Source organism: Marmota flaviventris, chromosome 13 (assembly GCF_047511675.1).
Source record: "Marmota flaviventris isolate mMarFla1 chromosome 13, mMarFla1.hap1, whole genome shotgun sequence".
In the NCBI taxonomy this organism is placed as follows: Eukaryota; Metazoa; Chordata; class Mammalia; order Rodentia; family Sciuridae; genus Marmota; species Marmota flaviventris.
In genome coordinates, this window is record NC_092510.1 from 51600938 (window position 1) to 51623919 (window position 22982).

Below are 22982 nucleotides of genomic sequence, written 5' to 3' on the forward strand. Positions count from 1 at the left end.
AGAATCTAATGCACAATAGAAAAATGTCACTACTAATAATATTTGCATGAAGTTAAATAAAGCAACTGTAAGAGAATGTCAGACAGTTGTTCTTTAATAAGACACAGTTTCACAATGAAATTATGTTGTTAATTTTGTTACATCATTGGGTGAATCCTAAATTACTACATAATGATGCACAGAGTCATTTATAATTCTTAGTATTTCACTTGAGTCTGAAAGGAGACCTTATTAAGGGATCTACATTTTATTTGAAACAGGTTAAATATACTTCACCAATATTAAAAGATAAATGCCTCTAGTAATTTGTGAAATATGGACTATAGGACTATAGTCATTTACCTGTATGGTTTTGTTTCTCTAAAAAGACTTAAGAATTTAGACTATTCCATCTCTTGAGTTCATTAAAAGAATTTTATTTGCTATTTCTGTAAACTATAAAAAATACATAACAAATTGGAAAATCATCTTTTAAAGTCTAATATATATATACATATATTATACACACATATATATTCATGTTCTTGAACTTTCCAAAAGCAGGCCTTAATTGTTGCTTTTAACAGTATCTCATGAGCATATACTGGACAAAATAAGGTTCTGGGCTATAGGAAATGAGCAGAGAAGAGTGAAAGGTTTCTGGTCATTCTTGACCTGTCACTGATCAAACTGACCCAAGAACTCCTTTACAAAAGTCAATAGTTATGCCCTTCAAGGTTCTCAAATATTCATCTGAATATAAAGAAATGATTTTTTAAAAAAAGAAAATTAAGCTTCAATGTTGGAAGGAGGAAAATGGAGTCAAACAGTCACATCTCAAACTTTAGGGAACATAATTAATCCCACCAAATCTAAACTGATTTTGGATTGTAATGTCTTTTTCTTAGCATTAGACAGAATGAAAGATTTATATTTAAAGAAATCCAACTTTGCACATATTAAATAAAGGATAAAGATGTTTACATCCCTGCTTCCCAATTTATCATAAGACACATTTCCCACAAATTTTTCTCTACTTAAATACTAAAAGTTTTTAAACATTTTATAATAGCCCTACCCATCAGTCTTTTCTAATGTTTAAAGAAATAATAAGAGAAATATTAGTTTTTATACTGTGAAATTTGGAAATAAAAAATGTGCCAAATAAATTCTATTCATTTTATGAGCTGAATAAATTTTTACTTAGAAATTAAAATCATCTAGAAAAACCCTATTATGCCTTAGAAATGAGATATACAAAATCTTGCATACTTGATTAAATTGAACAAACTTTTTCCTGTAACAAAAATTGGCTTAATATGGATATTGAACTAATATTTCTCAAAATTGTTGACTTCAATAGTGTCTCTTACACACACACACACACACACATACACACACACACTCATGCTGAATCAGCACTGCTGATGAACTATAGGTAAGGAAAACAAACATTAAATATGTACAGCACACAGACTTAGATATATACATAGTTTGAATTTAAGTTTACACAATATTTATACAAACCGGAATGTCATCTTGAAGGAGAAAAACATACACATACACATGTTACTCATACCCTCTTTTACGTGCTTTCCAAAAATGCACAGAAGGTAAATATTTAGTAACCATGACAGGAAAAAAAGGGAGAGAGGGAATCGCTAACTACATTGAAATTTTAAAAAAATAATAAAGAAAACATATTAAAAATAGTTAAGTAATAATACATTTTTAAATTGTGATTTTTCAACCTTCATAAATAGTATAATTAATATTAGTTTTAAATGGCATCATTAAGCATAAATTACTTCCCTATAATTTGGTTATTTTCATATAGTCACCAATGCTCACTATTACACATACTTAATACAGGTACACCACAAAACAGATTTTTGTATGCCCACACAGAAACAGCTGGATCAACGACATCATGACAGCTTAGTTGTACAAGTTTCTCTAAAAGATATATTTTCCTACTTTTGACCCATCATTTGTATAATTTACTTTTGTTTATTTTTTAGTAAAATGTTTTGCATGACTTAAAGTCTCCTTAGATTCAAATCTACTTGGAAATGGGCTAGTGCCAAAGAAGCAATCTAACACCATCTATGTGGTTCAATAGCCATTTATCAATTGATCATTATCTCTATCTGGTTTTATTAACTCTTTTCTAGCTAGAGGGAGACCAAAACCAATCTTCCCCTCCAAAACATACATACACACATACACACACACACACACACACACACACACACAGAACCTCCACTAACTTAAGGAAAACCCTGAAGGTGACATCTAATTTTAAAAGTGTGGCACAAGTTATTTGGTTCTAAGGTTAGTGAAAACACAGTGTGTTCCAACCACAAGAGAGCCACCCAGGCAGGAATGTGCGGCAGAAAAACACCTCTCTCAAAGCATGCTGCACTGACAAGGAGCATCTCTGTAAGGAAATGAACTTTTCACTTGCAAGAATGGGAAATGGCACATAAAGAGTTGCTTATTGGGTTTATGTTGATTGTATTTAAATCCCAGCTTACTGTAAAGGCAGTAATCAGGGTCCCTCTACAGGATGTCAAAATACACCTTATTCACATCCATTTATCCTATCTAGAACTCTGTGATAAAAATGTTTGCCATCTGAAATGCTGCAAGACTTGGCTATATGTTCTATCTTTGGCAAATGCATTTTAAACTTGTGGCAGTTTACAGTGTGACAAATTATTTTCTTTCTTTCTTCAGTCAACAATTTCAAAAAAAAACTAACTCAAACTATTTAATTTCTGTGAACTCTTACATACAAAAGAGGTCATTTAAAAAGCAGTTACAAAATCGGTGAACCATCAATTTCTTAAGCGTCGCCATCTACTTAAAATCCCAGTGTATGTGTCAGGACTACTTTCGTGCGGTGTGGATGATAAACTAAGTCTTGCTTTGTGTGGGTTTGGTGTAGGCTTTTGAAAAAGCAAGACGTGTCTAAGGAGGGAGGCACCAGGGAACTTCCCTCCCTCACTTGAGCACAGTCCAAGATGAAAGTTTCTGGGTTGTTTCCCCTTCGCTTCCTCTTACCCTCGGCTCCCCCGCGGAGCCGCAGAGCCAGCAATTGTGCAAGAGGAGCCGGGCGCGCAGGGCGCGTATCACGGAGCGCATGGTACGAGCTGCCGGCCGGTGATTAATTATCAGTTCCCGCTGGCCTCGCGCTCACACAGCGGCTCTCTGGGCAGAGAGCACACCGAGCTGCCTCCGGTGCGGCCCGGACGGAGGAGCGGCTCTGGGGAGGACGCCGAGGCTGCGCCCGAGTGTGAGTGCGCCGGCGGGCGGGCAGGCGAGGCGAGCGGCTGGCGGGCGGGCGTGCCGAGCAGGAGCCGCGCGGGAGCCCGAGCCGGGTGGCGCTGGGAGCGCGGGGCAAGCGCAGGGCAGGCGACCGGCACTGGAGCACCAGCCGGCGCAGCCCACCATGCGCCATCCTCAGCTACCCTCGGTGCTGACCCTCCGCGCGGCAGCGAAGCCCTCACCGCCTCCTCTCTCCCCGCAGGTCTGAATCCAGCCACAAGAAGTCAGTCGGGCAGTGTGAGGGGCCCCTAGATTTTATGACTGTTTGGTTGCAGAAAGGACTCCGAGATAGCAGGCACTTTGACCGAGTGATTCGTAGAGATAGAAAGACACATTTGTTGGGTGGTGGCTTTTTCTTTTTTTTAACAGAAAACAAAGAAATAAATTAAGTCTTCGCATGACCCAGGCTGTACTGTGAAACTTTGCAACAAATGCCTTGGTTTTCTTTTACTTCAGTATCCTTTCCCCTTTTTCTTTTAAGGAGCCCTTTGGGAAACCATGAAGTAACGCTGCACATTCCAATAACAGTTATGACAAAACAAAGCCTATGAAGTGATCACATTTTCAAAAACATGGAAGAAAAATACCAGTAACAAAAGTGCACAAGACAATTCGAGGTTTCTTTAAAAAAAAAAAAATGAAAGTAACTTACCTGTTGGGACATTCTGAATAAGAGGTTAGTATCAGCGTTTTGCCATGTCCCCATGAACCCTGGTTCAGCCGGAGTCGTTCTGGTTCCGAACTGCATGGAGTTGTCAGTACAGGAGTCTCTTAAAGTCAAGTCTCTTGCCCTCTTTGGCTCTCTGTCTCTCTGTGTCTCTCTTTCTCTCACATCCACTTCTGCCTCTTCTGACTGAAAAGTGAAGGTGGATTTTTTGAGCCTCTTGGCAGCCAGTAGCAGGAGTGTAGTGTAGTTAAGAAGCTGCCTGAACTGTGCATTTCATTTGGGAAGGGGAAGATTTGGGGGAGGGAGGGGGTCAGAGCTTCCTTCGCACCTTCTGCACAGATATCCCTATCATTTATGCATAGATTGCGACTCCCCAAGCTTGCCTTTGCTCAGCTTAACAGCTGCCTGTCAGGTGTGCAGGCAGCACTGGAGACCCAACCATCAGCTTCAAACCCTCAGCCACTGCATGTCATTGGATAGCAGAGCTAAGAGTCAACTGCACTGTTCCACTGTCAGGCACCAAATGACACCCTGCACTAACCCCTCCAGACACACAGATACATACACACTGAGGCACACTCCAAGCAGTGCCAGGATCCCTGTGCGCAGGGTGAGGGGAAGCTGGGGCCCTTCCCCTCCATTTTTCCCCAACAATGCTTTTTGATATAACATGCAATATACAACACCAGTCCTTGCTTTAACATTTCTAAAACTGTGATATGTAAGTATGTTTTTTTAATTATACAGGAAGAAAGTAAAATATTCTGCTGGAAAAGAATGTAAAGTTGGCTCAGTTGTTGTCTAAATGTTATCTAGTCAGATAGTATGTGCTGGGCTATTTATAACCACATAAAAACTCATAGAGAAAATAACATACATACAGACTTGACCTTATATTCTAAAGAGTAAACAAGTAAACCTAGCAGTTTAACATGAAATGGACAATACATATTTGCAAAATAAATATATACTACTTGCTATTTTGTACCTCAGGCCATCAATTACTAAACTGGAGATGAAGTAATAAGAAACTGAATGGCAAAGGAAAAAAGTGTACCTTAAAGCTCAAAAGTAGAACAAAATCCTTTATTAAAGTTCCTGAATGAAGCATCTACAATATCCTTTCAAATCATAAAAAAGAAAGAGAGGGAAGAAAGAAGCCTGTAAAAAGTAATAAATATAAAAACTCGATTTTTCATTCAAAATTTCTATGGAAAATTCTACCATATTTTTTTCTGCTTTATGAAATATAGCCTTGATAGCAAGTTGTATTTTTAATTAAACCAGTTTTAAAACAAAACATCTATTTATTAGGTAATATTTATCGGCCTTATTTATGGAAAAGCAAAACTGAGCAAAATTCACTGTACATAAACATTGTAACTTCAAAATGGAAAGCTAAATTCATGCCATCTCATAAAAGTAGTCAGCAGGAAAAAGCCATCCCTCCTAAACTTAAAATGTAAGGAACATTAATCTTCAACCACCTACAAATATCGAGGACAAATGTACCACTCTCCTTGCTCCTTCTTAACTAAAGAATAACAATAAACCTTACTCTTGGAAACAACAAAAGAAACAGAAAAGAGCTTCAATGGCAGCTCTGTGTCATTAGTGGACAATGAGAAAAGATGAGAAAACGTACACTATGTTGACACAAATGTGCCTTCTCCTCTAGAACCGACATCTCCTGAAAGCTTTTCTGTTAAACTTCCCTCCAGTTCACCACCATTAAGCACAAAAAAGTCTCAAAAGAAGCAAATTCAATATCTGAGAGGAAACAAACAAGAACCCAAAGAATTGTTGCCTTAAAATATATTAAGTCCACCTGTGGTCAATAAAAATATTCTTCAGGGGGGGAGACGGGAAAAGCCCCTATGAGTCAATTGTCAACGGTGACTGTACCTTTACTGCTAGCTATTACCCACTTAAACTCCCTCTAAAATTTGCTAGCCTCTTGATTTCTGAAGTGGCACTCAGTGCCTCAGTCAAGCTGCCTGCTCAGCTCCTGACCTTCCCACTAATGGCTGTTATTTGTGGGAGGCTTAAGGACACTGTCAATAGCAAGCTTCCTCCTCGCTCCACTCATGCTCTGTTGTATCGCTTTGCCTGCGTGTTCTCTCGCCTCTCGCTCTCACTCTCCCTCTCTCCTTGCCTCTCCCCCTCCTTCCTCCTCTCCTTCACTCCCTCTTCCTCTTTTGCCAGCCCCCACCCCTTTTTTCTTTCAGTCCTGCAATCCTCTTCTTTCCAGGTATCCTACACACACACACACACACACACACACACACATGCACACACACACACACTAACAACACAAAAATCAACTGGCATGCAGCAGCAAGCACCTGCAGTAATAGACTCTTTTATTAAAACTGTTATTCTGCAAGACTTGAAATTCCCCATGGACCGGGCCATGTCAAAGCCGATATAATTAACTAGAGGCTCAGCAACGGATCAATTACCAGACAAGCAAGTGATAGTGAAATCAATGAAAGATCATCAGCCACATTATCAGTGTTGCAACTCATTAGGGCAAAACTGAGAAATGTGCTCAAAGCGAGCCCAAGCAAGGTGGCATTACAAAACAAAGGGCTAATTTGGAGACCCTGCTGTGAACAATCTGTAACAGAATTAGCCTTTTTTCCCCCTAAACTGCACAGCTCCGTAACTAAATGTGACAGACTGAGAGAAGCAGTTTATTAAGACACCAACCCCAAGTTTATTTAGTTCATAAACTCTCTCCTAGAAAATCAATACAGTCTGTACAGGGTTATTAGGCTGACTAGCTAATACATCCAAATCTGGTATGCCCAGCCAGCAGTCTTCTGACAAAATGCTACCCACAGTAGGCAAACTGAGCTCTTTAGATAGCAGGCAGGGTCTAACGCTGCTCTAGCTGGACAGGTCTGCAATGTAACTATTACCTAGATTTTACTGCCAGAGCCACGCCTTTAAGACACCAGGATATCTTCCTAAGGTTTAAAAAATATGTTCACAGCAAATATATGAGACTTCATCTGCTAAACTGATTTGGTCAAACAAAATCTTCACTAGTTGATAAGACTAGTTCAGAGGACAAGTTTTAATAAGAGACAACCCAAAGATTTACCCATAAATGAATATGTAAGATAAAACATGTTGTGCTTTTTGTAGATTTTAAGTTTATAAATCTTCTTTTAAGTAAGTTTTGGAAAATACAAATTTGACCCCTCTAGAAATGCCCAAAATACATTATATGAACTTTCCACTCACTTCCATATAGAATATGAAGTATAGAATCCTTGATCTTAGAATAATTTTCTCTAGCAAGGGAGAGAGACTTGAACTATTGTAAGGACACAGGTCCCCCACCCCACCCAACCCCACCCCCCAAAAAAACCTACAAAGCACAAAGATGTCTTGAGTCTTTTCATTGGTTATTTATTCTGGAAATTAGGGAGTAACTATCTGGAATCATTTGTATAACAAAGTTATTTAAAACTAGGGGAATGAAATGGATGTCACTTCCACAATGATTGCTTTCTGCTGCCCTGAGTCTATCCAGGTATTTCAGGTTAAAAGACCACAAGTACCATAGGCCATGTGTTAGCTTTCTCAGATTTCCTGATAGTTAGAGATGGACCATGTGAAATAAGTAGTACATCAAGTAGGTCTAATGACACCAAAATTATTAAAGATATTGTGAGAATGTGACCATCTCCCCTCATCACAATCTGTAGCACAAATACACAAAGTAAGAAACTCAATACCTTCCACAATGGTAAAGTAGGTTCAACTTTTGAAAGTGATTTCTGATGCTTATAATATTTTAACATTTAAAATGTTCCAAGAAAAGGACTGCACTTTTAACATGCCGTCAGTAGAATATATTGGCCCTAAGATACTAAATTCTAAACTTGAAAAAAAAAAAAAAAAACATTTTCAGAGGAGTTTAATAAAATCCAATTTACAGATTGCTGCAATTAAACATTTTTTTTTCTGTAACTTTTGAATGGGCACCTTATCAAGCATTTTGTAAGTCATGTTTGGTTTTTAGTAATCTGTTAAAAAGTCAAGACATATATATTCTAAACCATACTATAGATTCTAATGCTTTAGATAGTAATTAAAAGTTGTAATTACGGGAAATTTTTATTTTTTAAAACCTTTTTGCATGTAACTAACTACACACTGTGCATGTACCTTCAATGAGATCCAATTAGTTCCAAAGAATTTGCATTTCAGTTAGTGTGGGATAACAAGACTATAGGGAGGCAGGATGCAATCCCACCAGCAGAGTAAGAAAGTGTGTTCTTTCTTGTTAGCTCTGTAAGCAGTAATTCCCACAACTGACTGTTTAAAATGTTACTGATCTTTTCAATATTTGGGTACTGAGGTGGGTTTTAGACCTTTTCTTCCATCTTCTAAAAATGATAAATAAAACAAATATATAAATAAATAAATCACATGTTGACGCAAAAACCAGCCACCATATGAAAAGAAGCAAGTGAAAAGATCTTGCTCTGCATAAATATTTGTGGGGTGCATTTTGTTCTGTTTTGGTTTTAAGGGGAGGAACCCTGCATACTTTCTATTTTGTTCCTTAAAAGTCCCTTGCTTTCTTAAGTTCTATAACTGGGAGCAGAAAAACTTCACTGAGACTGTTCTTTGTAAATACATATGGTTTTGTGATAAAGGCACACATGCACTACACTGAGAAAGTACTCAAGGATTTTTTTTTTCTAGCTATGTTTCCAACAATGTAAATCCGGAGCAAATATAAAATAAATGTATAGTTTGTGTACACAATTTAAGAAGCATCTCCAGGACTTCTACTGGTTTTCAGGACAATACCTGTAATTCCCTGGGTTCAGTTCAGCAGCTGTTAACAGATTCTGTAATCTGTAATGACAGTAAACTGGCCTTTGCTCTTCCTTTTATTCACTATTCATTTTCAAGGCTTGGTTAAGTACAGAGCTGGGTTAAAGATCAGTGGTTTTTCATGTGACACACGCTGGTATTCATCTAATGGCTTGTCAAGACAAAACTGTCCCTGTTCTTGCCAAAATAATAAAAATGACGCTCCACATCACATGACAATCAGCACTTCCTTATGGCAAACAACTCAAGCTTTTGTAATTCACTTATTTTATAGGAAAAAATGTGAACTTCCCTTCTGTATGTGGAATTAGGTTGCCATTCTGAAAGGAAATTTTAATTATGTTTTCCCCTCTCTCAACTCTAGAGCAATATGTAAACTAGTTTCTAATCAAACTAGATTTTGCCATATAAAAATAATGCTGAAGCTCAAATTTGTAATGCATTAAGGTATATAACTTAATATATGCAAATTATGCAGAAGCAGCAGGCTGGACTCAGTCACAGAGGTGGGGCAACCAATTGAGGAAATGTCATTTTTCTTGAGAACAAAGTATGGGACTTGCTTTGCAACATCTGTTGGGCTGTGTGAAATGTTAACAGATGTCTTAAGTGGAAAAAAAAAGAGAAAGAATTAATAAAGGAAACCTCCTCTGAACAGATAATCCACCCAAATTTCCATATTCCTGAGGAAAAAAGTTGACAGCAGCCTTTTTCCCTTGTGAAACCTGCCATCCCTGTTTTATTGTATTAAGTTTCATTTTCTATGTGAAGTTAAAGGGAAAATTTTTTTGACTCACTATAAAGAAAAGAGAGAAAAAGTAAAACTAACAATAATTCAAATTCAGGTGTTCCCTTTGCGAATAATTAGATCATAATCTAAGTTGCTTTTTTCCCCTTGACTTACAGATGTAATTTGATGAGAGGAGAGTAAAACATTGATCCTTCTTTAAAACACACATACATATGCAGAGATGAACTATTATTCCACTATTCTGCAAGTTTTATGAAAAGTGAAGAAAGTGAGATTTAAAATAGCTCTTATAGTTCTGATATTAACCATCCTCTTTACTCATGAAGGTACTCAGCTGCAAAATTAAGACTCACCTAACATTTACACCTAAATCTTGGCTTTCCAACGGGCTCCTAATTTTTTTCCATTACCATCCTTGTAAGGGATGAAACACTGTCTTTAATAGCCAAGTGTTCCTGAGTAGTAACATCTGATGGTTGTGAAAACTTTTGGAGTACTAGCTGGATTTAAACTTTAAGGAACCTGGAAAAATTAACTTGCTTATTTAACAATTCTCCTTAGTGTTTCAATTTATTAGACGATCTAGCCAAATCTGAATGTAGCAGCCCTTAATTCAGATTTAAAACATGACACAGGGATGCCAATTACTGAACCTAATTTAGTGTCTACATAGGAATAAATTCAACTTTGCACCTATATTCTTTTATAAGTCTTCCTCTTTAGAGATATCAAATCTATTGCTTATTCTTATAAAAACTTAGGACATGTATTTGGGTTAATAGCTTATGGATTAACTAATTCAAAATGCACTTAAGGATATCTGAGAATTCAAATGAGGGAAGAAAACATAGTGCTGTCATCTTCAATAGTCTCAATCACTGTCCCTTATCTCCTGTGAAAGTATGTGTTAGAATTGTACATGTTACTTCCTATTTACAACAACACATTTGCCAGATTGCTCTCACGGCCTGGGCTGGGCATTTCAACATATAGAAGCCTCAGACAGAACAGCCTGAAGATTTCAGGGGACAAGATCATGGTTCAAGTTGTAAATAAGATGTACAGACATGCCTTCAGTTTTTGGTTAGTTCTCTGCCAAAGTATTGTGGATCTCAAATCCTCTGGTGTTTACTCACAGGAACACCACATCAGAGCACAGAACAAAAATAATTGCTCTGCCAAAAAAAAAAAAAGTCACCTACACTGAGGTTTGGAAAAGTTAAGCACTAATAACATCATTATGTGACCAAGAGAGGAACAAGGGCCTCCTAACGTAAGGCTTGAATAAGACAGGGGTTTAAATCACTTTAAAAAGTAGCATGCACATCCCCCATGAGGAAATGGTACCTAAAAGCTTCATCCTTCTACAGCTAAAGGGAGAAACTGCTCCGGTTGACACTTGTCTCTGTACCAATTGGAACAATCAATGTGATGCAGCATCTGCTGACAGCCACATCAGGGGCTTGGTTTCACAGAAATACAGAAAGGAAATATCCAAATGCCATAATCCTTTGATAATGAAAAGATCTGGGAAAGGTGTGGTAGATAAGGTAGTTGACAAAATGTTAGGGAAAGGATGGATCCTTAGAATCCGGGTTCAGATACAAAAGCATCTAAGGTCAGCCTGAATCTCGAATCTACAAAAGATCAAACATTTTTACCTTACCTGTTTTGGTTTAAAAACAGAAGAGTGACTTTAATCTTTTCTCACATGAAAACAGTGACAGTGACTTCTTTCTATCATAACTTATAGTCAACAGTTCATAATAAAATCTTCTACACAAAAAGAATCAGTGATGTTTTTCCTCAAATGAAGATGAAAAAATAGGCTAGGGCAGGGGAGATGCAGAGGGGAGATGCATGGTCATTCTTTCATATGACCATGGTCATTGCATGACTATAAAATAATATTAATTTTTTAATTTACTTCCTTATAAAAAGATTGTGGAGTGAGAAATTTGAGCCTCAGTTAAAAAAAAAAACGCATAGTAATAATTTAGATTACTGTCAGAAAGGAAGATTGAGATTTACAGACAACTAAGAAAATGATGTTGTAGGGAAGGGCTCAATACCTTATGAAATTATTTGAAAAATAACATTGCTTTTAGAATTATTACTGACCAAATCAATACTATAGATAATACTCCTTTATGTGCAATTCACAAACCTAAAAAATAAATTTAAATAGTGAAATCCTAAGTTTCATCATAAAACCAAAGATTATTTTATATACATATATATTTAAATGAAAAGTGTTGAAACAAAGCACATTTGAATGATCTTGGAAATTGTTTTCAAAATTAAGAAAGCCAGAAGATGTCAGAAACCTACTAACAGCAAGTTAAAAATAGGAAGAATTAACAAGTAACTTTTTTTTTTTTTTTTGGTGCCAGGGATTGAACCCAGGGTACCTTACTACTGAGCTACATTCCCAGCCTTTTTATTTGGGGCAGGGTCTCACTAAGTTGCTGAGGCTGGTGTTGAACTTGCAAATCTCCTGCCTCAGCTTCCCGAGTTGCTGGGATTACAGGTGTGTGCCACCACACCCAGTTTAACAGGTGACTTAAAGGTCTGAGTAATGATTAGCTACTCAGATCTCAGGTAGGTAATTACCTACCAGTGGCTGGGGAAGGGTATAAGGAGAGCTTTTGAGGTAACACTGCTTATCTCCATCTAGTTGGTGATTCTGGGTACATTAACCTTGTAAAAATTCATCAGTCTGGGGCTGGGGATGTAGCTCAGTGGTAGAGAGCTTGCCTCGAATGCGTGAGGCCGGGGTTCAGTCCCCAGCACCACGTAAAAATAAACAAATAAAAAAAGAATAATAAAGATATTGTGTCCATCTACAACTAAAAAATACTTTTTTAAAAAAATCATCAGTCTGTATACTTACAATTGGTACACTTTTCTGCATGTACATTATTTCAATTCTAAAAGTTTACTACTACTTTCAGTAGTACTACTACTAGAAACAGTGATAACAGTAAGCTATCCCTAGAACTACATGGGAGGAAAAAAAGGAAAGATAATGGAAAATATAAATAAGGAAGGGTGGAGAAGTGAAGAGACGATGAAGGCAGGTACTTTATCACAATCAAAATCATTCAAATAACGGCCACTAAATCTACTGCTTGCAACAATTTCTTTGGAGGCAAGAAGCATTAGGAAACAAGCAAATATCTGAGTTTCACAGCATGAGGATGAGTGTGAAAGACAGCAGAAGAATGGGAGAAAGAATGATTAGGTGACAGAAACCTTAGCTAGGCCATGAAAGCATGTGAGCACATCCATGTGACTTAAATGGAAAAGAGCAACGTACCTCAAGTTGAGATGCATCAACCCCACAACATGGGACCTTGAAATGTGCTTGCCAGTCTTGTTCACTAAGCCTGCCCTCTGACTTGTAATTAAGATGATTTGGAGGTGGGGTGGGCACAAAGCGTGCCTGTTGAGAGATTGGAAAAGGAAATTACATGTAAGTAATACAAGCACTGAGTACATCAAGACAGACTTTATTTTAAAAAACAGCAATTATAATATACCCCTCTGATCACCCAAACACCTTTTTTAAAGAGTTAATAGTTTCTAAGGCATACAACAGTCAACAGTTGTATAAATAAACCCTGGAAAGAATAAAAGTAACAAAGCAGGAATAACTGAATAATTTGCTGACTGGTGATGAATATACTTTGGTCCTAACTAGCTTAATCTCTTTATCTCTTGCCCCCCACCTCTGATCCCAGCCCCTAGCTGTGCTGGGGATGGAAACCCAGGGTCTAATGTCTGGTAGGCAAGTGCCCTACCACTAAGCTTTACCCCCAGCCCACTCAATTTCTTCTTTTTTTTGAGGGGGGGTCAGTGCTGGGGGATTGCATCTAGGACCTCACACATGCCAATAACAGGTTCTGCCACTGAGCTATACCCCAACCCCTAGCTCAACTTCTTACTTCCTTTTCTCATACTTGTTATTGAAACAGTCATCTAAATATGTTAGCCACCGTTAGGGATGTTTTATCAAGGCCTTACTTGCCAAGAATAAAAAGCTGTGAGGAACACAAAAATTAAGACATAGGCTCTGCTCACAAGAAGTTTACAATTTAGGCCAGGGGCAGTGGTACATTCCTGTAATCCCAGCAGCTCCAGAGACTGAGGAAGGAGACACAAGTTCAAAGCCAGCCTCAGCAAAAGCGAGGTGCTAAGCAACTCAGTGAGACCCTGTCTCTAAATAAAATACAAAATACGGTAGGGGATATGGCTTAGTGGTAGAGTGATCCTGAGTTCAATTCTCAGTACCCAAAATAAAACAAAAAAGAAGTTTACAGTTTAGTACAGAAACCATGCACAAAAATCACCATATATTGAAAACAGAATATGGTAAGACAAACCATAGTGGGATTCTATTTGAGAAGAAGATTCCTTCCATCCAGTATGGTAAAAGAAAGTTTCTAAGCAGACATGGCCTTTGCTCTGAGAAATTAAGAACTTGTAATATTTCTACGTAAGGGATCGAATTTGACTAGAACATAAGGTAGGGAGTGTGTAGAGCAAAAATGAATCAAAGATGGAGGGCCAATAGACATTACTATAATAGTAAAAGTCCACTATAAAGAGTGGCTGTTTTCCTGAGGAAGCTAAGGCAGGAAGATCACATGTCAGAGACCAGCCTCAGAAACTTAGCAAGGCCCTAAGCAACTTAGCAAACTCCTGCCTCAAAATAAAAAATAAATAGAGCTGGGGTTGTAGCTCAGTGGTCAAGCACTTGCCTAGCATGTGTGAGGCACTGGGTTCGATCCTCAGCACCACATAAAAATAAATAAATAAAGATACTGTGTCCATCTACAATTAAAACTAAAAAATAAATAAATAAATAGGGCTGGGGATGTGGCTCAGCAGATTAGTGTCCCTGGGTTCAATTCCAGGTAACAAACAAACAAACAAAAAAAGATTTGCCATTTATCCCATTATCCATGGACCATCAAAACTGGAAGATTCTAGAAGTTTATCTGGCAATAGTACATTGGCCATAGCTAAAATGTGAAAAGAAAGATATGAAGAGATGAACTAGGAAGCTATTATAATAAACTGGGGCTGGGGAGAGAGATCAAGATAAAAGAAACTGTGAAGACAAAACCAAAGGGACAAGAATGACTGACAGGTTGGGGATAACAAATGAGAAGAGTCAATGAAGACACTAGTGCTCTGAGAGTATGAGCAAAGGAAAATTGTAGCACTATCAATAGAAATGGGGATAAACTAGCTTGTGGTAAAATATACCAAGCTCAATTTGGGGTTCCAGCAGACCCTGCACATGTCCAGGCAACTAGAAATGTTCAGACAACAGACTAATACTGGAGTCATCAGATCTGAGAACCATCTATATAAACATGACATAAATGGTAAAGAATGTGGCCAATGGTTAGCATCTTGGGGGACACTTATGGAGAGAAGACAGAAGGAACAGTGTTAACAGGAGCATCAGGATTATCTAATGTTCTAAATGGCAAGGATGACAGAGTTTCAGGAGGTAGGATGGTCACGAGTTTTAAATGTTTCAATAAACAATAGTATATTTAGGGTGTTATAAAATCAAGTGTAGCAATACAACAGTAGGAAAGAAACAAACTGGTAACGATGAACACCAAATTCAGAACAATGCTTGAGGAACAGGAGGGAGAACTAGATGGGGGCTTGGCAGTGGCTGGTATAATATAATTTGAATGGTAACACAGAACACTTCAGATAGGTCTGTATATTATAGTTCTTAATTTTGGGAAAATGGGTGTTTAATATAGCATTCCCAATACGTAGGCGGCTGAAATATTTTATAACTATATTTTGTGTTGTAAGAGTTTTCCAATAGGTCATAGAGAGAATGGAAGGCATATAGAATCCATGTTCCTCAGAGTTAAGAAATAAATAAGCAATTTATAAATAAAACATGAAATAATTCTTTGGAAAAAAAAATTTGCAAGTGAAGTAAGAGAAAGGTAGTCTGAAACATTAGCAGGGCCTTGGAGAAGTTGTAATAATGAGTTGACAGTTGTTTTTTTTTTTTTTTTTTTTTCACTACAAGAGAAGAAAAAAAAAACTATATGATAGGCAAAGGGGTCAAATCCAGGGGAGAAAAGGATATTAAAGATCTAAGCCAGAGGGGAAATGATACAAAAGGGTCCTAGGAGAGGATGTGGTCAAGAACACAAATGAAACCAGTGTGGCAGTGCAAGCTGGTGATCCCAGCAGGTTGGGTGGCTGAGGCAGAAGAACTGTAAACTCAAGGGTATCCTGGGCACAGTGAGATCCCTTCTCAAAAAATAAATATAGAAAAATTTAAGGTAGAGGTTTAAAAAAAAAAAAAGAACACAAGGAAGAAAAATGTATTTTTTTCCCTCAGAAATCAAAGGTAAGAAAAAAATAATAAAAAATATATACTTATACATATATATATTAAAAAGCTCTCATCTTATGAAGTCACTTTAACCATATATTTTCCCTACTAAATTGTACACTTGTTAAAAGGGACAGAATTTATCCATCTTTGATCATCCAGGGCTAAACCGACACTTAAAACTTAAGATGTACTCAATAAATGATAACTGTACAAAAGAAGTAATCACTCCAGAAAAAAGAAAAGATGAAGTTACCCATTAAAAGAGGCACGACAGGAAGAAATCAAGGACTACTAAGAAAACAGAAAAGATGCCAGGTTCAGTAGCACATGCCTGTAATCCCAGCAGCTGGGGAAGCTGAGACAGGAGGATCGCGAGTTCAAAGCCAGCCTCAGCAAAAGTGAGGCACTAAGGAACTCAGTGAGACTCTGTCTCTAAATAAAATACAAAATAGGGCTGGGGATGTGGCTCAGTGGTTGAGTAACTCTGAATTCAATCTTTGCTCCCCCCACCTCCGCCCCCCCCCCCAAGAAAAAAGAATGGAGAAAAGGTTTGGAGAGGGTAAAATGAAATTCAGAATCAATGAGAAATGTTAAATAAAAGAAATGATAGAAAGCAGAAAGGATTCAGCCTTGGTTTCCAAACAAGTGTGTCAAGTCACAAGCAAGAGCCTGTGTCTGAGACAGTGTGATTCAGACTTCCCAGTTTGGGAACTGGCAAGGAGTTCTTACATGCAAAGAGAAAAACGCATTGCTCCGAAACATACATCCTAATGGGCAACAGCACGTCGTAAACCATTACGATGAGTATTACACAACGCACCCATGGCAAGTAGTTCTCATAAAGAAAATTAAGATGCAACATTGATTTTGGATGAAATTATTTCATCTTTATTTAGGCATACCCAAATTCTAAGCGTTTACTATGCAGTTTTTTCAATGTCTGTGAACTTATTATTGGCTAAGGAAATTCCCCAAAGCAAACAAATATCAAAATACTTTATGCTATGTTACATATGTGATTTCAATGAAGGACCAGGAGATGTGGAAGAATATCAACTCACTAACAAACAAGATAAAGCTGAGAAGAGTTGAGTTGCTCTCCTTACTGTCTGATTCCAACCCCCAAGACTGTATCTATGGTCCAGAGTCACACCAACTCTCAAAGGCTGCATTAATAGAACTCGGCACTTTTAGTCCAGAATACCTCTAGAGAATAGGGAAATGATGGGAGTCCATCACCTGGTCAACATCAGCAGCCCCCAAAGAGCCACCGCAGGGGATGTAGGACAAAGACATTCATCTGCTGCACTGGCAGCCACTGTAGTGTGCCTTCCTAACAGAGTCCTTTCTGTGAGGACCACTGTCTAAGTGACCTGACACAAAGCTTTATAAAGCAGCATTAATACTGTGGGCCAAAATGAGATTGATCTTTGAGCTTCGTGGTCTCCTGTTGTCAACAGTGCATTATAAAACCAATACTAAATACTTTATAAACAGGTCTCCCTACAGTGTATTAGAAAAACGGTGCATATTTCATGCCCCATAGTTAGGTAGCCACATATCCATCAGACTAATAAATTATTTATTGGGTACTCAGAAGTGCAATAAGAGTCAATAAACTAACTTCTGGATACTTATAAGCTACTATTTCACTGGAAATTATACCTGAATGATAAAACTATCTCACAAACTGGATGGGGGATGGGAAATCCCAGCTCTCTCAAGTACAGTGTTACAAGGAAGCACAGGGCTCATGAATGAGAAGGGAGAAAAATCTCTATCCCCTGTAAAGAGTCTTGGTTATTAAACTTACAGAGAAAGCACCACCCAACCCCATGCTCGCTTCCTTTCTCCCTTGTATAGATTTCTTTGGTTCTACTATCCTTGGAGACAGATCAAGGATATAAAAACTGGTGGAAACATTTCTAACACACCCTGACTCAAGCCAGATGACAACTACTAGTAATGGTTTGCACTTGACATCTCCAGAGAAACTACACAATGGCTCGAGTGTTCAAGCTTTCTGCTACATACACAGTATGGATTTGGAGCTTATGAATCTAAGGTTTAAAGGCTCACTTTTTTTTTCCTTCTATTTTTGGTTAAAGCTTTCAAGCCTGTAGACACCCTGTGATACAGTCCCTAGTGCCCGGTCTAATATGATCAGGCATCTCATTCCTGGTTCCACCCTTCTGAAAGAGGACCTTCTGTTCTGGAATGGATTCCAGCCCATCAAGAAAGAATTTCTTCAGCTGGGAGTTATTTCTCAAACTATCAGAGGCGTGGACCTTTGTGTAGTATTGTGGGTGCCATGGTTTCACATGCTGGCCACATTAATACTGGAGAGCAAGCATCTGTAACCCACAGCTGTGTGTGCTCCAGCCCCAAAGCACCCGCAAGGCTGATGCCAATGCAAACCACTCTTCCCATCCCACGTTGGAACCACACTGGTTTTCTTCAGGAGCCAGGGACTGAGATACAGTTCTGAAAATGAAGGTTTTGGGTTCTTTCCCTCCACATGATGGGTTTAGAATGTTGAGGAGAATACTGCCACAGGGACTGCTCTTTTCTTCTCCCCCATCCCTCACCAAGTGGATAAACCATGAAGAGTTTATAGTGTCAAAGGGTGTTTGAAAGCCCCTCAAGAGAATAACCAAAATGGATAAATATCTAGGTGTTTTTTTTTTCCACAGTATTTGTTTTTCTTCCCATTGTCTTATACTTTTACCCCATATGGTAGAGTTAAGGTTGAAAATATTGTATGTGGGTAGAAAAAAGAGAGAGAAATAAAGGAAAAATATGGGAGAGGCTTGATTTCACATCACTTCTTCAAAAAGACCTCCCCAAATCCTAGAAATCATGAAAGCTGACGTAAAAACATGAAATGAGACTAGTTACTTTGTATTATTTTTGCTACTATGACCACTACTGCTGAGATGATTATTCATATTAATGAGTTTGGTATGTAGACAAACTATAAAAGACGCAGTCTCTGACCTCAAGTACTTATCTCTGTCTTTTGGGATTTACTCCTCCTGCTAGAACTACTTTTATTCTTCATACCCTTGCCCAGAGGAAGTGATCATCACTCAGGACTTGGACCATTTCCATGGGTGGGGTTTAAATATGGCAACAAGAAGAAAGAGAATTTTGCCCTTGGACATGAAGTTGGCCCCGAAGCTCAGAATGTCTAGTTTGTTACAAAAAAGAAATACAAACTCCCTGTGAAAATTTTACACTGGTCTCTCTGAGCTCTATCAGGAAAAAAAAATAAAATACAAAATTCTTACAAAGTATGAAAGTACATAGTATTCTAGTACCTAATCATATCAAGCACATATAAGCACAAACCATGACCCTCTACACTAAAAAGCTGATGTGAGACAACAGTCTCTACCCACCCCTTATAATCAGTTATTATGTATTGCATATGTGCTTAGAACATGTGTAGAACAGATACATTCAAGGAGCCAATGGTGCCCGGTAGTTAAATGCCAAATTTAAATGAGAGTATTTGGGTTTCCCTATCTGTAAAAACATTTACCATTTTATGGGAGCTCAGCAAAATTACTACACAGATAAAACTGATCATCCCTAGAATGGAAAATGATAGTATTAGTCCACATAATTCCTCGATTAAATGTTTTTCCACAAAAGGGGAGAGGTATATAGCTCAGTTGTATAGTGCTTGCCTACCATGTGCAAAATCCTTGGTTTGATTCCCAGCACAGTGTGTGTGTGTGTGTGTGTGTGTGTGTGTGTGTGAGAGAGAGAGAGAGAGAGAGAGAGAGATATCTCAAACTAGATCCCTGCAAGCAAAGTTTGGCCTCACATACATTTTGTTCAGCTCCCTAAGAGGGTATGAATGGGCATGTGTGTTTAATTAATAACCAACATGAAAAATTCAAGAAATTTTAAGTTAAAATATGATTATCAGCTGACGGGGTGGGAGGTTGTAGGGAGTGGCAAAAGGTAAGATGTCAAGGAACTGTAGATAAGGTAACAAAATCTGTGTTCCTTCCTGATAGCAATGGGTGTGGGGGTGGTGGAAGCTGCTCTCCACAGCATGCAATCTCGGCTGAGCAGTCTCCACTACTCCCCAGTGTATTATACCCCACCTGTTTCCCTCAATTCATTATTTGTCCAGCCACTATAACCATCTGAGTTTGTGACATCTGGCCTGTAAGTCACTCCATATTAATCTAGCATATATGGAGAATTCATTCACACATAAATGAAGGTCATATTTAAATAAAATGTCAAGTACCAAGAATATTTTCTATTGCCTCTGCTACAATTACAGACATAGGCTTTGTGACAGCTATTTCAGTAACAATAGTTCTCAACTATATTTATTTTTAACCAATGGAGACTTTGTTTTAAAAGATGTTAATATTGAATATACAGTACAAGAGTTATAGTGTCTGGCCCCCTTGACCTTGGTAGCATGAGACATCTACATAGAATTATAAAGCTGTACCCAAAAAAAAATTTTTTTAAGGAAACCGATCTCATCTGATTGCTTGATCATACAAGGAAACTGAGGCAAGATCACAAAATAAGCTGATGACAGAGCCTGGACCATTTTTCAGGGCCTTGGTTTCCCAAACTGCTTTTACACTGGAGTTCACAGTGGTGGTCCCAGGGGTTGAGAATCAAGTAGAATTCCAGAGTTGCCCTTATTGACATATGAGAACAGGCTGCTAAATTTTCACGTAGTTTATAAGCAAGGAGACTTCACCCTGGTAACTTGAAATGGGCCATGTTGGGAATACTTACCAAGAACAGTCAGCAAATGCTACAAATCAGAGCGCCTGTGTATAACACCAGGAACCAGTTGTTCAGTTTTTAAAAGCACCATCACACTGGATGAAATTTTGACATATGGCTAAGTTAGGCATCTTTACGTGGTCATATGATCAAGTATGTGTCCTTCTACACCCTTCTAGAGCTCTCAAAGCCAAGCCGTAGTCTCTAAGAGTTACAGAACAAAATAAATCTATGTATAAGTTTGGAGTCCTTACTATGTGTAAAGCATTGTTATAAGTTTTATAAGATACAGTTACAGTAAAACCACCATATCCAGACCTCTTAGAAATTAATAATTCTGGATAGACAGAGTCTAGGGGATGGTACCTTACATTTAATGAACACCTGCTATGTGCGAGATACTGGGCAAAGCATAAAGTATTTTTTTCATTTGTTCTTTACAGGTCCTATGAGAGAGGTATTATTAGTCTCATCTTACCAATAAGGAAACTGAAGCTAGGAGAATTAAGTCTCTTTACCAAAGACTTATATTAGTGTCAAAATGGGAATTTAAGACCAAGCTGGTCTTATTTCAAAATATGTGTTCATCCCAATGTCCTGCACTGCCTCTCTAGGTTTCTATGATATCAGACAAGAATTTTTCTTAAAGGTGTTGTATGTTATCTTATGTCTTTAAATAGGACATATCTTTCAGGACAAAAAAAAAGTTTTTTTTTTTAATACCAATTGATATGGAGTCATGATACCTTCATGGTTTACGGAGGGAGCAAAGAAAATCTGACAATGCGCTATATTTTAAATTCACCAACATACTATTTTATTCTTCCACAGTTAGTTGTAATCACTCATTGTATAGCCAATGTCTGCCTTCCCCCCACGTCTACAAAATGTTGCTATTTTACTATGAGTCTTTCCAAAGTAATATTAAGTAGTCATTAAGAAGAGTGAGAAAAAATTAATACTAATAAGAAACACCTCCAAGCAAATCGTAAGTTAATGGCAAGATGCAGAACAGTAACCTAGTATATAACCATTTATATTCAAGAGAGTGAAAGAGTGGGAGAAAGAAGATGAGAAAAGAGAAAATAAAGACTAGGAAGGAAGTTGTAAGATCCTTGTACATTTCTGGCTAGGCCACTTATAGAAATACCTTCTGGTACACAGAAATCTACTGAGAAGGCATGGGAAATTTGTTTTATCTAAGCTTCAGTACTCCCACCCTCCCGCTTTTTCTTTCTTTTCTTTTCTTTTTATTTTTTTACTTTTTACAATGTGTACATATTAGCAATTAACAAAGTAAAAAATGAATGTAGTCTAACAACCAAACAGAATTTTAGAGTTCATCGAACTAAAGCAAAATAGGAAGCTGGTATCTAAGCTTGGAAGCTTTCTTTCATGTCTCCAGCATGCTCAAAGCACTATCTTTGCCTAGTTCTCAACTATGCTCATATTAGCATGGTGTGAGATTAAAGTGGGGTCCTCTAACTGTGCCTGATTTACAGTATAGTTGGAGAGATTATAAACACAAGTTAAAACTAAAGATGCAAATAACTGCTTATTTTTTCTTACTAAAGAAGTGCCACAAGTCAATATGCATTGCTACCTAACACTATTTCAAGGACCATAAATAATTTGCTCACAAGAGGGCTGTAAGTTGAGTTTTGTGGGCTAAAGAGAATATCAAAAGGCAAGAGAAGAGAACATTCCAAATGGGAAGGGAAGCATGAATAAAAATAAGTGTAAGGAAACACAATTCCTTGGATAGAGAAAGGATATTAATCAGTAAGAGATTAGAAAGAGAATATATAAGCAAACTGGAGAGTCCTTGAAATTCGGACTTCTTAGTTTCTGAACAGAAAGGTAAAATTGGAAGTTCTGTTTCAACAGTTAGGAACAGTGTGCAGTGTTTATCAGAAAAGAGAAACATCTGAAGCAGAAATATTCAATTAGGGGATTTGTTTTTATCCAAATGTTCACTTAGAATATAAGCTCCAAGAGCAAGGGAGTTTGGTGGGTTTGTATCTGTCCGTCCACAAGTAAACATCTGACACTACTGTAGGCACTAACAGAAAATGGACAGCCCATCACTGAACCCAGGACCAAACTAAGTAACAGTACGAAAAAAAATTCTGTTGTGTTTTTTTCAAAGAATCTGTAAGAACTGATGCCTATGGTTGAAGGAAAAAAATAAATATCAATACATGTATATATACAGTTAAAATATTTCTAGCAGGAAA

General features: G+C 37.7%; 1 protein-coding gene across 6 annotated transcripts in view; it reads right to left on the minus strand.

Annotated features, from left to right (window-relative positions):
* Bnc2 (basonuclin zinc finger protein 2) overlaps positions 1-22982 on the minus strand; it is a 410961-nt gene that overhangs the window by 276891 nt on the left and 111088 nt on the right. For all 6 annotated transcript variants that reach the window (XM_071600656.1, XM_027950613.2, XM_071600657.1 and 3 more), the window contains exons 2-3: positions 12907-13032; positions 3962-4162 (exon numbers count right to left, since the gene is read on the minus strand). In XM_071600656.1, the coding sequence (XP_071456757.1) occupies positions 3962-4162; positions 12907-13032 (327 nt within the window). The remainder of the gene's footprint in view (positions 1-3961; positions 4163-12906; positions 13033-22982) is intronic.